We start from the raw sequence: 13,628 nt of genomic DNA, 5'->3' as shown, positions 1-13,628 counted from the left end.
TCAAGCGATTGCAGGAGAAATATGATATACTGATGAATAAGTCAAGATGGTGGAAGATAGCATACAGTGTCTGAGAGCAAAATTAAATTAGAAGGAAAAAGGGAGACTGTCAGCACTGCTAATGCATTTAGAGAGTTCAGTTGTCAAAAGGAAGGTTCCAGAAAGTGACACTTAATGACAATAAACCCCTACAGAGATAAGTAATAAGCAAGGTCCCTAGGGCTCACTACTGAAGTCCACCCTCATTTGATAGATTATAGGTGACCTGGAAAATGAGAAGCTACTTGTACCTGTTCACATTTGCAGGCAGGCATGGGAAAGCAGTCAAATAATAAAGGCAATAGACAAGGGAAAAGAGCAAATCAGTGTCAGGACACTCCAATTTAGGACAAGTCAGTTAAAAAAACCCCACGGACTTGGGCAAGGACAAAGGGAGAACGCACACCCCACTGTAGCTGAAGCTGCAGAGAAGGTGGACCATAAGCATGAGTACAAGAACCATCTCCCCTGTGCTGGGGTGGCAGCAGCCAACGCAAACTTCCATCTCCTCTCTCCCCTCTTGCCACCTCAGGTACTTTCCCCATCTGCCTCCGGCTGACCTCTAGTGCTGGTATAGCCCAAAGAGCTGCTGACTTCATACTGGTGCAGATGAGGCCGTGGGATCATCAGGATGTTGGAGATCTTGCCCAGGGAGCTGTCGTCGGAAGCCTGGCTCCTCACTTCCTCAGGGGGCAGCGTGCGGCTCTGCAGGGAAGGACTGCACGAGACATCGCAGGAACTGGAGCTCTTCCTGGTACGACTTTCCCTCTCCCTCACAGACCTGCTGGCATCCAGTGACAGGAAAGATGTATTAATATTAAACCCTGTGTTATCAAGTGGCTTGAGCAAGCCTACGTCGCACAAGAGACTTGGCAGGTAAACTCCAGAAGAGGACTACAAGGAAGCTATTGCTGGTTTTTGACTACATGGGTGCTAAGACTTCTGTACGCTATACAACAGAGGAACAGAATACTAAAATGCTTCCAGGACAACAGCTCTGAAAAGAGCCTTTATGCAATTCTGCAGGCACTCTAGAACTGGTACACTCGCAGCCTCTCACCTGAAAGTGGTACAGCGCTGGGCTCTGGATGGGCCTGGCAGCCTGAACACCTGAGCATCGTAGCCGTCATAATCGACCTGGATAGGCAGGGCATTCTCAGAATCTTTTGGAGCCCCTAATGCTGAAATAAAAAACGTATAGGACTGGACCCCTTCTCAAGAACATTCAAGATCTGCAAGTTAAAAGGATACAACTCTTACCACTAAGAAAAACGTCTCTTCCAAAAGAAATCGCATACAAAAGTCTCATGAACAAAACAGCTGGAGCTGTGCAGTCAAAGGTGGTGCCTCCGAATTAGGGTTGCTGAGGCCCCAATATCTTTCCCCCATACATCGAAGACATTAAACTAATAAACAAATAAATCCCTGTACGAACAGATGTCCCATTGGTAGTGTTTTTTCCTGAAGTGCCATTGTGTTACTACATCTGTGTGTTACTTTAGGAGTCAGTGGATAGATCATTCCAGAACAGAATTACTCACAGGCATCTCGGTTACTTTTCGCTTTCTCAGTCAGAGGCTAGAGGGTCCAACGAAGCCAGTGTAAAGTGACAAAAAAAAAAGGAAGAGAGAAAGAGAGGGCAAGAGAAGAGACAGAAAGAAAAGACACAGTTAACATGTCTTAAGCAAATATCCCCCAGTGTGATCAAGCATCAGACTTAAAGTTAGTTTTCCCTGCTGACCCAGAAGGACAGCCAGACCTCTTCTGAAGTATGAACTACTGATATTTGGTCACAAACCAGTGTTAAACCCACACCTTCATCAACACCTTTCTTCCTGTCATGGAGTTCTCCATTACAGAATGAAACCCCAATTTTCACTTTGGCTAAAATATTTCTCACCTAGTTTCATTCTAGAAAGGAAAGCACTACAAACGAGTTCCTCATTCACAGTCATTACAGCTTTGCCTTCACTGCCTTTTAACACAGAAACTTAGATCTGTTGTGATGCTGGCTAGAAAGGTTCTGATGCTTGGCTGAGAAAAGGTATCTGACAAGCTAGTAAGAAAAGATAAATGGGAAACAAACCTACTTTCCTTCCTGCCAGCTTGATCCGTGGAGTGAAGCTATTACACAGGAGCTGGCTTTTAGATGTGTAGAAACTGAAAGGAAAAACAGAGTGGCTCAGCTGTATTCTAGGAATTGAACATCGTTGGTTAGCTACACAGACAGCACGTGAATACAAACCAGCTACTTGCTTGGGAAAAGGGGAAACTTCTCTCTGCGACTCTTTCCTTACAGACCAGCCTTCACTTCCCACACAGCCTGAGCCTAGACCATTTCCTATATGCTAACACCTGTATTCCCCAGTTCTCTTCTTCCTTCTACAGGAAGGTATCACAGAATCTACGCACTTTCACCATCCACACACCACTGTGCAGTCTACATGAGTCTGTCATTTACATAACAGTAATGACTCACGTTGGCTGCTTGAAAAATAAGGGTGTCTTCCCATTTGAAATAATTTATTCATTAAGATCTGTTTCTTGTCATCCAAATCTTCTAAATCCTACTTTATTATAAGACTTAAAACAACTTTTTCACCTACAGCAAAGACCAGATGCCTTCCAGCCACTCGAAAACACTGGGTACAAGCAACCCATGACTGGCCCAGACAACCAATTAATACACGCAGACAAAATGAAGTACTAAAGGAGAGAGAAAAAAATAATCCTACAGCCGAACAAGGACTGAGAGGCAATTGTCATTGAGCCCTAAACCCTATGGGTAGAGAAAGAAGAGTGTATTACAGCTGTTTAACAGAAAGCAGAAAGGAAACCTACCATGTCCCGGAGTGAAGCAGCGTAACACTGAGCCTCCGTTTCCTGCAGCTGCTCCAACATTTATCCACATTATTCACATTTTCGCTACACATAACTGTTAATTTGGGATGTATTTATTTTCACTAATAACCAATCTACTTGAAGTGATTATGTTTTTTCTTTAGCTTCGCAACTTCCTTCAAGCACAACTAAAGGCAAGAATTAAGTTAGCGGGCAAGAGGGCTTAAGATCAAGACCTTCTCCTCTGAAAACTGCCTGTTGCCTCTGATACACCAACACCAACATCCACAGCTCTGCAAGATTACTCTAATATATGTCTTTGCCTCACAAGCAGACAAGAGGAAAAGAAAAAATGAAAGAAGAAAATTCAACAGACTATAAAGAGAAAAATAAAGTACAAACATTTAGCAAAGGCTGACAAAGTTCACCTACCTATGGTTTATCCAGTGTGGAATATTGTAGTCATCACCCAATCTGGAGTCCCCAGGTCCACAGCGATTATGGAGCTGGAAGAAGAATGCAGAAGCACAGCAGCTAGTTATGTCTAGCTAGTCCCAAAATGAGTAGTGTTTCTACTAGGGGCAGAGAAAAGGGAAAAGAAACACACGTTACCTTAAAAAGCGGTACGGCATGCAATGGCTGTTCTCCCATGCATACCAAGTCCACACCTATTCCTGTAAACAAAGGTCAGCAGAGTTCAGCTATCTGTGGTGCAGGACTGATACACTAAGCTAAAACAGATCACCAGTTTGAACTGAAAACCAGTTTAGATTCATACCAGATGTTAAGATGCAACTACCAGAAAATGGTAGTTAACAGTCCCATGGCACAGTTACCAACAACTAATAGTGCCAGTGGGGACGCAAGAAGTTTCTTCTAATGCAAGTCCCCTTATGGGACAGATGAAGTGCTGTGCTATCATGAACAGAAGACATTAAATGCCTGGAAGTTCTCTAAAAATATCCCCATTTCCACAGGAAGTACGGACACAAGTCTTCCAGCTGTAACCCTTCTTTCCAAACTACACAAGTTACAAGAGGTAGTTTTTCATAGCAAGAAAAGGCTACGGCTTTTCTGAATATTTATGTTTGCCTTCATAAATAACTGCATAGTTATTTACCATTGTCTATCATCCGCTGTTTGGTCAGAATCATAAGGAGTCTATCAACTTCAAAGACCCCCACACCAGGCGTGATAACCACTGACATCTGGCCAGTCCGATCGAAGTTGCGGTTTATGTAATGCTTGTCAAACACTAAGGGAAGGAATTAGGGAATACTTTAGAAGAAAAAGTTGCTAGATAGTTTTTTGCAGAGCAAGTGAGATGAATTTATTAATAGTAGTATTAAACGAGTTCCCACAAAGCATACACAAGCATGAGATGGATCCATGAGATGGATCAGCTTCACCTAAATCACATTTCATCTAACCAGATCTTTAAATGCTTCCACGATTTAAAACTTCAATTTCTACTCCAAGAGGTTCTCATACAGATACACAGCTAGAAGACAAAGTAAGACCCTGTAAATGCAAGACCCTGTAAATAGCTCCTGAAGCCTGAAATACCCAAGACTCAGCTATCTGAGAGCCACTGGTTTTCCAGAGATACACATGATAACTTCTTCTGAGGCTGAAAATGATAACTTAACCACCTAATAATCTAATATTCCCCTCCTCTTCTCAGTTTTAAGGAAGAGGCAACAGGACTCTACACCTACTCATGAACAGCTGCTTTAACGGCTCTTCCCCTGTGTATTTTTATCCATTGTTCACAACTTACCATTGAACGAAAGGTTTATGGCCTCCAGGTAGTTCCCTTGCGCTGAAGTGGAATTGTACCCTGGAGGAAAGCCCTCTGGACAAGTGTTCAGAAGGAAAAAGAAAAAATTATCGTGTCTGTATAAACTCGCTGTTAAATACATCAATAAATAAAAGCTGCATTTGTGGTAAATCCCATCACTCCAGGCAAAATAGGTACTGGTACATCTCACAGAAAGAGCCAAGCAAAATAACTCAGCCAGGAGCGCACCAAGTCGTACCATACCAGCTTCCAACTGAAACCAGAGTTTACAGACAGCTAACAACAAACAAAACAAAGGCTATAAGCACAGGAAAGGAGGAACTTAGGATCATACCTGCTTGCTCAAGTCGCACCAAAACAGGATACTGGATGAAAAGCTTTTTAATGGTCACAAGCAACGAGGTCCACTCTTCTCGTCTCTCATTTTGAACCACAACTCTAGAATGAGCACAACTTAATGAGAATCACGAAAGGAAGGGATGAAGTGAGAAGGGACGAACAACCTACAGAAAAACGAATGCACAAAGAAGTGGGTATTTCTTCAGCACATCAGCACTACTGCCTGCTTGTGGCAGCTACTGAGGTAAGCCAGGCACATCCCCAGACAGAAGAGTTTAACTTCTTGCTTCAAAATAGGTGAGCGACATTATATGTCACACAAAGTCACTGCCCTGCAAAGCAGCGTGATCATTAACAAGGCCAAGTTCAGAATCAAACGACAGCTTCCACAGCTGCACCCACTGTGACCATCCAAAGAGCTCCAGCACCAAACTGGGAACACCTGTGGTTTTGGCAATGGCACCATCTGCTCCTGAACTACTCAAGAACGTAAAGTTCTGCAAAACAGCCAAGCCTAATGCAAAAACTGCTCCAAACATTACAGAACTTTAAAGTTTATTGTGAATTCCAAAACAGCACAGATAACATAATATTCACCTGCATGTGGAAGACTGGCTTAGCAAATACAGGGGTACACTCACAGAGACAGTGGGGACCACTCATCCATTTACCACCAGCTTCTGTCAGATGTTTTTCACTACCTGAGTTCCTTGAAAGGTCCTACAGTCAATACCACAATGTTCTCCACAGGGGTTTCACAAACATAGTGAGACAAGAGATGGAAGGACCGGGGGAAGAACTTACTTGTAAAAATCTTCGTAAAATCTTCCCTCGTGATCCTGCCGAATTGACGCACGATGCGTTTCGGGAAACTCATCTGAAATAGCAGCAAAAGCACTTGTTATCCTATGCTCTTGCATAGAAATGACTCATCTCTAGTAAGGAGCTGTTATTTCCATTTCAAAAAAATCTTCGAGAAATATCAGCTCTCCTACACGATATTAAAATTGGTTTTAAAACAATCTGACAGCTTGAGTATGATGAGGAAAATCTGCCATTATATTCTTCTATACAAGGCTTTTACTGCAGTTCCTTCCTAAGAACGGCCTTGTAGCCACTGCGCTTGGTAGGGAATACTTCGGACACAGGCATAAAGTAGAGGGAAAGGTCACTGCCAGCCTGGGGCCAACTTTCAAGAGAGGAGGAGACAGGTATAAAAACACAAATGTGACAATACAGAATTTACAAACCCATAGATTTTGCTTCATAAAATGTTCTAGAAAACAGAACCACTGTCACTTCATGGCTGCAGTTCTTCTCCTGTCAGAAGAACAGATGAAAAAGAAAACCTTAATAGTCATATTCAGTAGAAAGCCATGTATACACACTTACAACAACCCCCCGATTCCCCTTACACCTAGGACTGAAGGCAACTGGATAAGGACAGACTGCCATACTCAGACATCTGCGCAAGTGCTGCACATGCCTCTGTGAAACAATGGAGTGCTCTGTCCTGAAGATCCCGTACTTCTAGGCTGTATCACACTTAACACGAGCACTCTCCACCAGTTTCCACAGAAACGCTTCTCTGCAGTTGCCAAGATACGAGATTTTAGTTTAAAATACACAGAATGTTGACTCTATTTGTTTATACCTACCCATGGCAACTTGATATTCCTATCTGTTACTGTTCAGAGAAATGCCCCTAATAATTCCAGAGAAATAACAAGTTAAAACTTCACAGAACAGTTACAGTGCTAATGTACACCATGGAATTCAGCTGTAAAACACACACTGGCCATTCCCCCAAAAGGAGCTTGGAAAGCCCTGGTCTGAGCAACATGGTATCACAGTACTAAAGGCACACCAGGCACTCTGCAGATACATCACACAGGACTCCAACGAACAGAAAGAACAACGAAGGTCTGTTGGGCACACTCCTGGTCTCCTTCATACTGGGGCCCACTGTAAGCTGTTCTTTGTGAAGATGCTATAGATTTAGGATTTCAGACTCTTTTTGCCTTGGCACCTCTCAGTCCTGCACACCTTAGCACTGACACAGCCTAGAGTTTCCTCAAACAGGCAGATCAATGGGCTCATTCAGATGGCATTGTCTTGTTCTTTCAGAACACGGTGGACTCAAGCAGCTACTTACCTTCCATTTTGTGAAGAGGTCAGCAAGGAAACCATTCACAGCTTTCTCGAAGTATAGGTCCCCTGCAAAGTAAACATCTCCAAAGCATCAAATAACAGCAGTTACTTTAACTATTATTTAATCCTGAGATTCTAGTAGAATTACTTTTATTAGAATCAATACAGCCCTGTGCATAATTAATGAAGCAAAGACGATAAAAAGATTAAAAACAGGACTATGTTTCAGAGGATGTAAACAAGACAATCCTACTGTTGAAAGAATCTGACCTTTAAATTCATTTTCCAACAAATTCGCAGCATGCTGGGAAAGCATCTGCACTATCTCTTAGGCATAGTATGCACAACCGATCCCCTGCTCAGTTTTGAATAGCTGCCCAGTTACATATGCCTAAACACATGGTCTGAGGAAGCTTTGGGAAAGAATAAAGCCAGAAAAAATCTAGGACACTGACATGGAGAAGTGACTCATTCTTAAAGCCTGAAATTTTAATACTTTCAGCTGACTCCACCTCAGCTAAGGTGGGGTTTCTGCTTCCTCACTAGGCCAACAAGAAACCCAAAACATCATGGCTCTCTTTGTACTGGGCTTCCATACAGTTCTGGTTAAGATCCACCCAGGCTTGCACCGGCCCTCATCACCAAACATGTTCACACCCACAGAAAACCTTTCCAAGGCTCAGAGTCAGCTGATCACCTTGATTTCATCACTCAGACAATGGTACACAGGCTCTACAGTAAACAGGAAAAGCTGGGAGAGAAAAGCGTGACACTACAAGCAAGGATCTAAGAGGGCACAGCAGGCACCTCAGAGCACTGCCTAGGCCCAAGCAGGGTATCGTGCAGCAGCTCTCTAAGGGTGGTAGAACTAACCAGCAGTGGCAGTGTTTTGGCAGGGGCAGGAAGGACAACTGCTGCCATCCACACTCACAGGCAGAGCAGTTACCTACGTACCATAAATATCGAAATCCCACATTTCACAGCTCATCTGGATAAAAATATAAACCATGGCAGAAGTGGAGCGGAAGACCACCTACAAAGGAATGAAAGCTCTTACTTCAAACAAGGTACATTCACTAAAAGGGCCAAATGCAGAGGTTAACTATAGAACAATTTAAGTGACTGCGCCCACTGCATCGTAGGGAATTTTTCAACAGCCTGAGTAATTCCTAGAATTGTCAGCGCAGAAGACTTTCAAGTTTACTAGTCATTCATTCTCCTGAATTTATTGCCATGCTTCAATCTACAGCACAGCCAACTCAAATGCTCTGCACAAAACTGCAAGCAAGACAGATTCACAACACACCTGACAAGAAGAGGCATGGAAAAACTTCCTTTCCCCTGCTCCCAGAAATCTTACCCGGGTGTCCTCACTGATATATCCACAAGTGACTTTCTCACTCTTAACCCACAGTTCACCTGCCTGTGCCCTGCAAGAAAAAGAGTGCAGAGTGTTTGCTAAGCAGAGCCTACAGGCAGATATTGGAGAAAATAAGGGTTGTACCAAAAACCTGCATTCAAGGATGACTTGAATATGGAGCAGAGGTTTATTTGGTTAAAACCTGATCTTTAATCCAAAAGATGTCAAACAACTGATTCCCTCTGTGCCTGAACGTTCCCTTGTCCCTTTGCCACCTCAACAGCAACTAAAGTAACCCTCATCTCAACAGAATACATCTCAGGAGAGGGAATATTATAAGAGGTAAAGGGAAAATCCTTCGGCATTCATCAGAGGCAACAAGGGTGGCTGGCTGTCCTGCTATTAGTTTCCCCCACCCCAAATCAGAGAGAAGCCTCCTCCCAAGTCCATGGCACAGACAGAAACCTGTGGAAGAACCTGTGCTAAGAGAACAATAAAATGTGAAGGATTTTTCAGAGAAGATTCTCTAATGAATTCAGAGTATCCGACCAACCTAAAGTCGTAAGAAACCATAAGCTCTCAGAGGAGGCACTTACCTGATACCCGCAAATTCGACTTTTTGGGTGACATATGCACATGTGCTGACCTAAGAAAGAATAGTTACAGGTGTTAAAAGAGCAGGCTCAGAGTGAGCAGACAAATTCATAAAAACATTCAAACACATGACATCTGCCATAAAACCACAAAAACCTCTGGACATCTAATATCTCAGCCTACAAAACCTCTGGAAGAGACAAAAGAAAATAGCTTTTATCATACAGGAACTTCTATTTGCTTTGTTTGCCTCATTCACTGCCCTTATAGGGACCAAAGACTGCACTTCAGAGACACAGAAACAAAACAATTCTAACAGCTGCTTATCAAGTGACACTATTGGAGAAGGGACGCTTTAGCACACTTCTACTTGAAAAATACTGGGATTCAATTCCTTCCAAAGGAAATAAATCATTGTAATTCAGAACATAAGAAAAAAGAACTCCCAACAGCATTTACAGTGCCCCAAGCAGTAATGAACTTTACTGCAAGGGAGGAGAAAATGAGGGGAGTAATATTTTCTGCAACACATTCACACCCTTTTCCCTTACTCCGATGTACTGCTTACAGGGCAGGTTCCTGGAGCTGCTGACGCTGGGCTTGCCCAGAGCCGTCTGTATTTTCTAAAACACTTATTTTCTTTCAGAGCAAGCAAAAAAGTTGGTACATAATCTGTTCCACTCCCCACAGCAATGGCCTTACCAAACTCTTCTTCAGCCGCCACATATCCCCGCGCCCAATATACTGGTCCTTAAAGGTCAGTTCCACCAAGTCCAGTGTCACCTCCTGGGAAACAGAAGAAGTGCAGGGCTTAGATTTCACTGGTTGTTTCTGAGTAGCACGCTTTGATGTGTTCTTTAAGAACGACACGTTACACGCAGGGCTGCTCCAGAGTGGGTCAATACTCCTAATAGATGCAAGATAAAAGGGAAGCACCCTCAGAATAACTGCCGAAGCTGCACACATGCCTGCAACTCCTGTGAGCTGCAAGGCACTGCACAACGTGACCAGAAAAGGCCCAAGGACTAAATCTGTGCTTCAAGTCTCAGTGCAAATGGGAAGCACAAGTAAAACAAACTACTTCCATTGTTCATGCCATTAAGGAAGCCTCATTTCCTCCAGATTTCTGTCCTGTGTTGAACGTAAGCTCTGACTGAAGCTCTTTTGATAGCTGGGACACCTCTTTTACACAGCTCTCTGGTGTCAAATAATGCAAATCCAGGCCACAGCTCTTCTTTTGACTAAGCCACTTACCGCTTCTCTTCATTCTGCCTGGTTTTCCTGAATTTCTGGAATTTAATGTTATTCCTAAATTTCTATTAAATGGTGTTGAAGCTCATCCATGGACTTTAAAAAGAAAGCAGGGATGGTAGGGCGAGAATAGACACATAGCAAACACACAAATAGTTCAATAGCTCAGCCGTCATTTTCCTAGAAAAAAAGGCCAAATACCTCTCGATAAAAAATAAACACCTTTTTTCCCCCCCGGTATTACTGCAGGTGGAAATTCACAGGGCTCCAATTTGAGCTAAGTGAAGGGACACATGGAAAAAAACTGCAAAGCCACACACCTTTGGGTCAACAACATTGACATGGACATCCTGGTATGGCCGCAGTCGGAACACTTGTGCCACTGTCTGATCCACACTTATCGTTTCTGCCACAGAAATGAGAAAGGGCAACAAAGAAGTGAACATCCCAAAACGTTTCAAGCAGTTTACAAGCACAAAAGTAACAGGTAAATTGTCATGAAATACTTTGGGCCTCAGCAAAACAAAACAGCTTCTTTCAGCTATGGCCCAATTTAAGTCATTAAAACTAAAGCAGGAGAGAAAAGACCGAATTAATTCCTGCAAGAAAAAAAGAGCTCAAGCTAGCCAGAGAATGCAGAAACAAAAAGTAAGACTAAAAAGCCAATTTTGCTTAAGCCATACCCTACATTACTCAATCAAAAGTAGATTTTAAATTGGCTATACATTTTCTGATAAAATTCTAATCCTTCCATTCCTGAAGAAAGCATTGATTTTGTTACAAGGTTAAATTACACGCATTAGTCAATCATAAGTATGGCCCGAACACAGGGTCTTTATCTGCAATTTCACTATGTACATTTTGACTCAAGAGTTTTACCTTTCTGCAAATCTTCCTTGAGTGACTTCACTTGCAGAAGCAGGGGACTAGCACACAAAAGAGAAAACAGATAGGCAAATTGAAATACCGACAGCCCGCTCCTCTAAATCACTCTGAAAGCTGTTTATTAACACAGAGCATGTGATAAGCTAAAGAGAAACATTAAAACTTCCTAGAAAGCCTCACAAATCAACCTTTCTGCCTGTTGCCCTGTCTTATTCTTTACACCAATTATGATTATGTGGTACTTGTTAGGTGAAGACAATATTCTACATGGGAAAGTAAGTGACACAGGAACTTCTCAGAACCTCATAAAACTACACTCCTAATTTTACAACATGGGCCTCAGGATGAACGACTTTGTATAAAAAGGATTATGTTTTTATAGGTGACCAGAAAGTTTAAATTTTGTCTAAGATATACTAGGGGATAGAAGAACTATCATTAGGTAACAGCAGCTCTACGAAGAGAATGAGGACACAGCACACCTCTCCATATTCAAGGGCTTCTTGCTCTGCGACAGGTCAAAAATTAACAGCAAACACAAGGATTTCCACAAGTTTTAAGGAATAGTTCCTGTCATGATTACCCTGCTTACTTTTCATCACGAAGAAAAACCCACAGCAGCATCCTGAAGTGAAGTTATCAGCTCTAGGAGCCTCTGACACCCGATGACCCCTTCAGGGCTCTGACCTCCCCTGACAGACACCAGCAAAGAGAATTCACCTGTACTCATCATTGGGATGGGCGATTTCCACAACATCTCCCAACTTGATTTGAAGAAATACTTTAGGATTCACCACCAGCTCATCATCTACAAGAGATAAACGAATAAGGAAAACTGCAATGAATGGACACACAGCAAACAGCTGCCTGTGTCCACATGCAATAGCTCAGCTTACACAAACACACCAGCCCGTCAGCAGGGAACACTGCTCACAGTGGGACAGTGCCCTCACCCAGCCCCTTCTGGGGCAAAAACTGTTCTGTCCCGTCACAGAACCTTCACAGAAGGTTTGTTCAGCCAGAGCGTACATTCACTGGGCAAGCAGGACCTTTTGTGTTTTTAACTGAACAAACAGCAGCAGGAAAGCAAAGGAGAGAGCTATAGAACCTCAATAAGTTTTACTGGTGTGCTGTGATTTAAGTCTAGAAGCAGGGAAAAACCAAATAAACGACATTTTTCTGAACACACAAACGCATGTGCAGGTAGTCACAAGTCACTGAGTTGTCTGGCACTTATTAAGACTGACTGAAACACATGGTTAAAACAAAAGTGACAACAAAAGGAGAAGAAGCAGAATAAAGCAGTTTTGCTTTACAGGTGCAATCTCATTCTAGTCTGACAAATGTGATTCTATCCTGCTGTATCTTGGTACTAAGAAAAAGCTTTCCAAACTCTGGCTGCTCGTTACATCACAGTTCCATCTTCACATCAATCAATCAATCAGTTAATTGCTTTCAATTAAGAGCTCTGGTCTCTCTGTTATGGCCCCAGAGATACTGACCACTGCCTCCAAAGCCCTTCTTATGTATGACGAGCTTGTACACCTTGTTAGTTCTCATCTTGGATTGCAGTTCTCAGCCGCCTGAAGACATCTTGTGCATCTAACATGGAAATGAAAGCACAGAGACACCTCTCATGATTACAAACGCAGTTACTCTACTCTGTGTGGGAGCAGAGGATACCATCCCACCACACAGCCAGAACGCCACAGCGTTCTGTGGGCACTTTGCAGAGTTTAACAAACATCACAGTTAAGGAGCAATCAGTGCACCTGTCGGGCAGCTGGAGCCGCTCTCCAGCATCCTGTCTTTCCATTTCTAAGCCTCACGCTAAGCGTGTTAAAGTGACACCCAGGCTTATGCTCACTGCCAGTTTTATCTTCTGGTTCGTCTCTCCGGCTCTTGGGGAGACACTGGAGGCGCCGCAGGCCGAGCCGGAGCTGCCTGTGTTTTAACCACATCAAAGAAGCTTCTCCCTGCCACTGCCATTCAAAATAAAGCCTTTTCGTTTCAGAAGCGCGTTTAAACTGAAAATTATGAGCAGGAACGAGGTTTTCTCTCTCACGCAACAGCCACGTTACCGGACTACGGTAAAAGCTGTCCCAGAGCAACCGCCCCGCGCCGTGCCGGCACCGGACCGACCCCGCACCACCTGGGCGCTGGGCCTCGCTGCGGGCCGGGCCCGGGGCCGCCCGGGGCCTCCCGGGGGGGGAAACGGCCGACCCCGACCCGGGCCCCGCCCGCCGCCCTCACCCAGCGCCGCTCCCGCGCCGCGTCACGTGACCGCCGGCGCCGGCGTCACGCGCAGGGGCGGGGCCGGATGCGGAAGTGATGCGGGCGCGGGGCGCGCGCCGGAAGTGGGCGGGC

General features: G+C 43.9%; 1 protein-coding gene across 9 annotated transcripts in view; it reads right to left on the bottom strand.

The window, feature by feature from the left end:
- DEPDC5 (DEP domain containing 5, GATOR1 subcomplex subunit) overlaps nt 1-13,533 on the bottom strand; it is a 40,931-nt gene extending 27,398 nt beyond the window's left edge. For 4 of the 9 annotated variants that reach the window (XM_069871394.1, XM_069871399.1, XM_069871400.1 and 1 more), the window contains exons 1-21: nt 13,343-13,383; nt 12,764-12,863; nt 11,982-12,069; nt 11,256-11,302; nt 10,697-10,782; nt 9,828-9,911; nt 9,128-9,177; nt 8,532-8,601; nt 8,126-8,204; nt 7,176-7,237; nt 6,271-6,340; nt 5,825-5,897; nt 5,016-5,119; nt 4,661-4,735; nt 4,001-4,135; nt 3,493-3,554; nt 3,313-3,386; nt 2,130-2,199; nt 1,581-1,617; nt 1,100-1,220; nt 600-823 (exon numbers count right to left, since the gene is read on the bottom strand). In XM_069871394.1, the coding sequence (XP_069727495.1) occupies nt 600-823; nt 1,100-1,220; nt 1,581-1,617; nt 2,130-2,199; nt 3,313-3,386; nt 3,493-3,554; nt 4,001-4,135; nt 4,661-4,735; nt 5,016-5,119; nt 5,825-5,897; nt 6,271-6,340; nt 7,176-7,237; nt 8,126-8,204; nt 8,532-8,601; nt 9,128-9,177; nt 9,828-9,911; nt 10,697-10,782; nt 11,256-11,302; nt 11,982-12,069; nt 12,764-12,821 (1,669 nt within the window). In that variant the 5' untranslated portion in view covers nt 12,822-12,863; nt 13,343-13,383. Of the gene's footprint in view, nt 1-599; nt 824-1,099; nt 1,221-1,580; nt 1,618-2,129; nt 2,200-3,312; nt 3,387-3,492; nt 3,555-4,000; nt 4,136-4,660; nt 4,736-5,015; nt 5,120-5,824; nt 5,898-6,270; nt 6,341-7,175; nt 7,238-8,125; nt 8,205-8,531; nt 8,602-9,127; nt 9,178-9,827; nt 9,912-10,696; nt 10,783-11,255; nt 11,303-11,981; nt 12,070-12,763; nt 12,864-13,342; nt 13,384-13,514 lie in introns of those variants that run through there. The other 5 variants (XM_069871396.1, XM_069871398.1, XM_069871401.1 and 2 more) reach the window with 2 other exon arrangements.
- Between the last annotated feature and the right edge of the window lie 95 nt (nt 13,534-13,628).

The sequence above is a fragment of the Phaenicophaeus curvirostris genome, chromosome 17 (genome assembly GCF_032191515.1).
Source record: "Phaenicophaeus curvirostris isolate KB17595 chromosome 17, BPBGC_Pcur_1.0, whole genome shotgun sequence".
Classification (NCBI taxonomy): Eukaryota; Metazoa; Chordata; class Aves; order Cuculiformes; family Cuculidae; genus Phaenicophaeus; species Phaenicophaeus curvirostris.
This window is presented reverse-complemented; position numbering and strand designations above follow the sequence as displayed.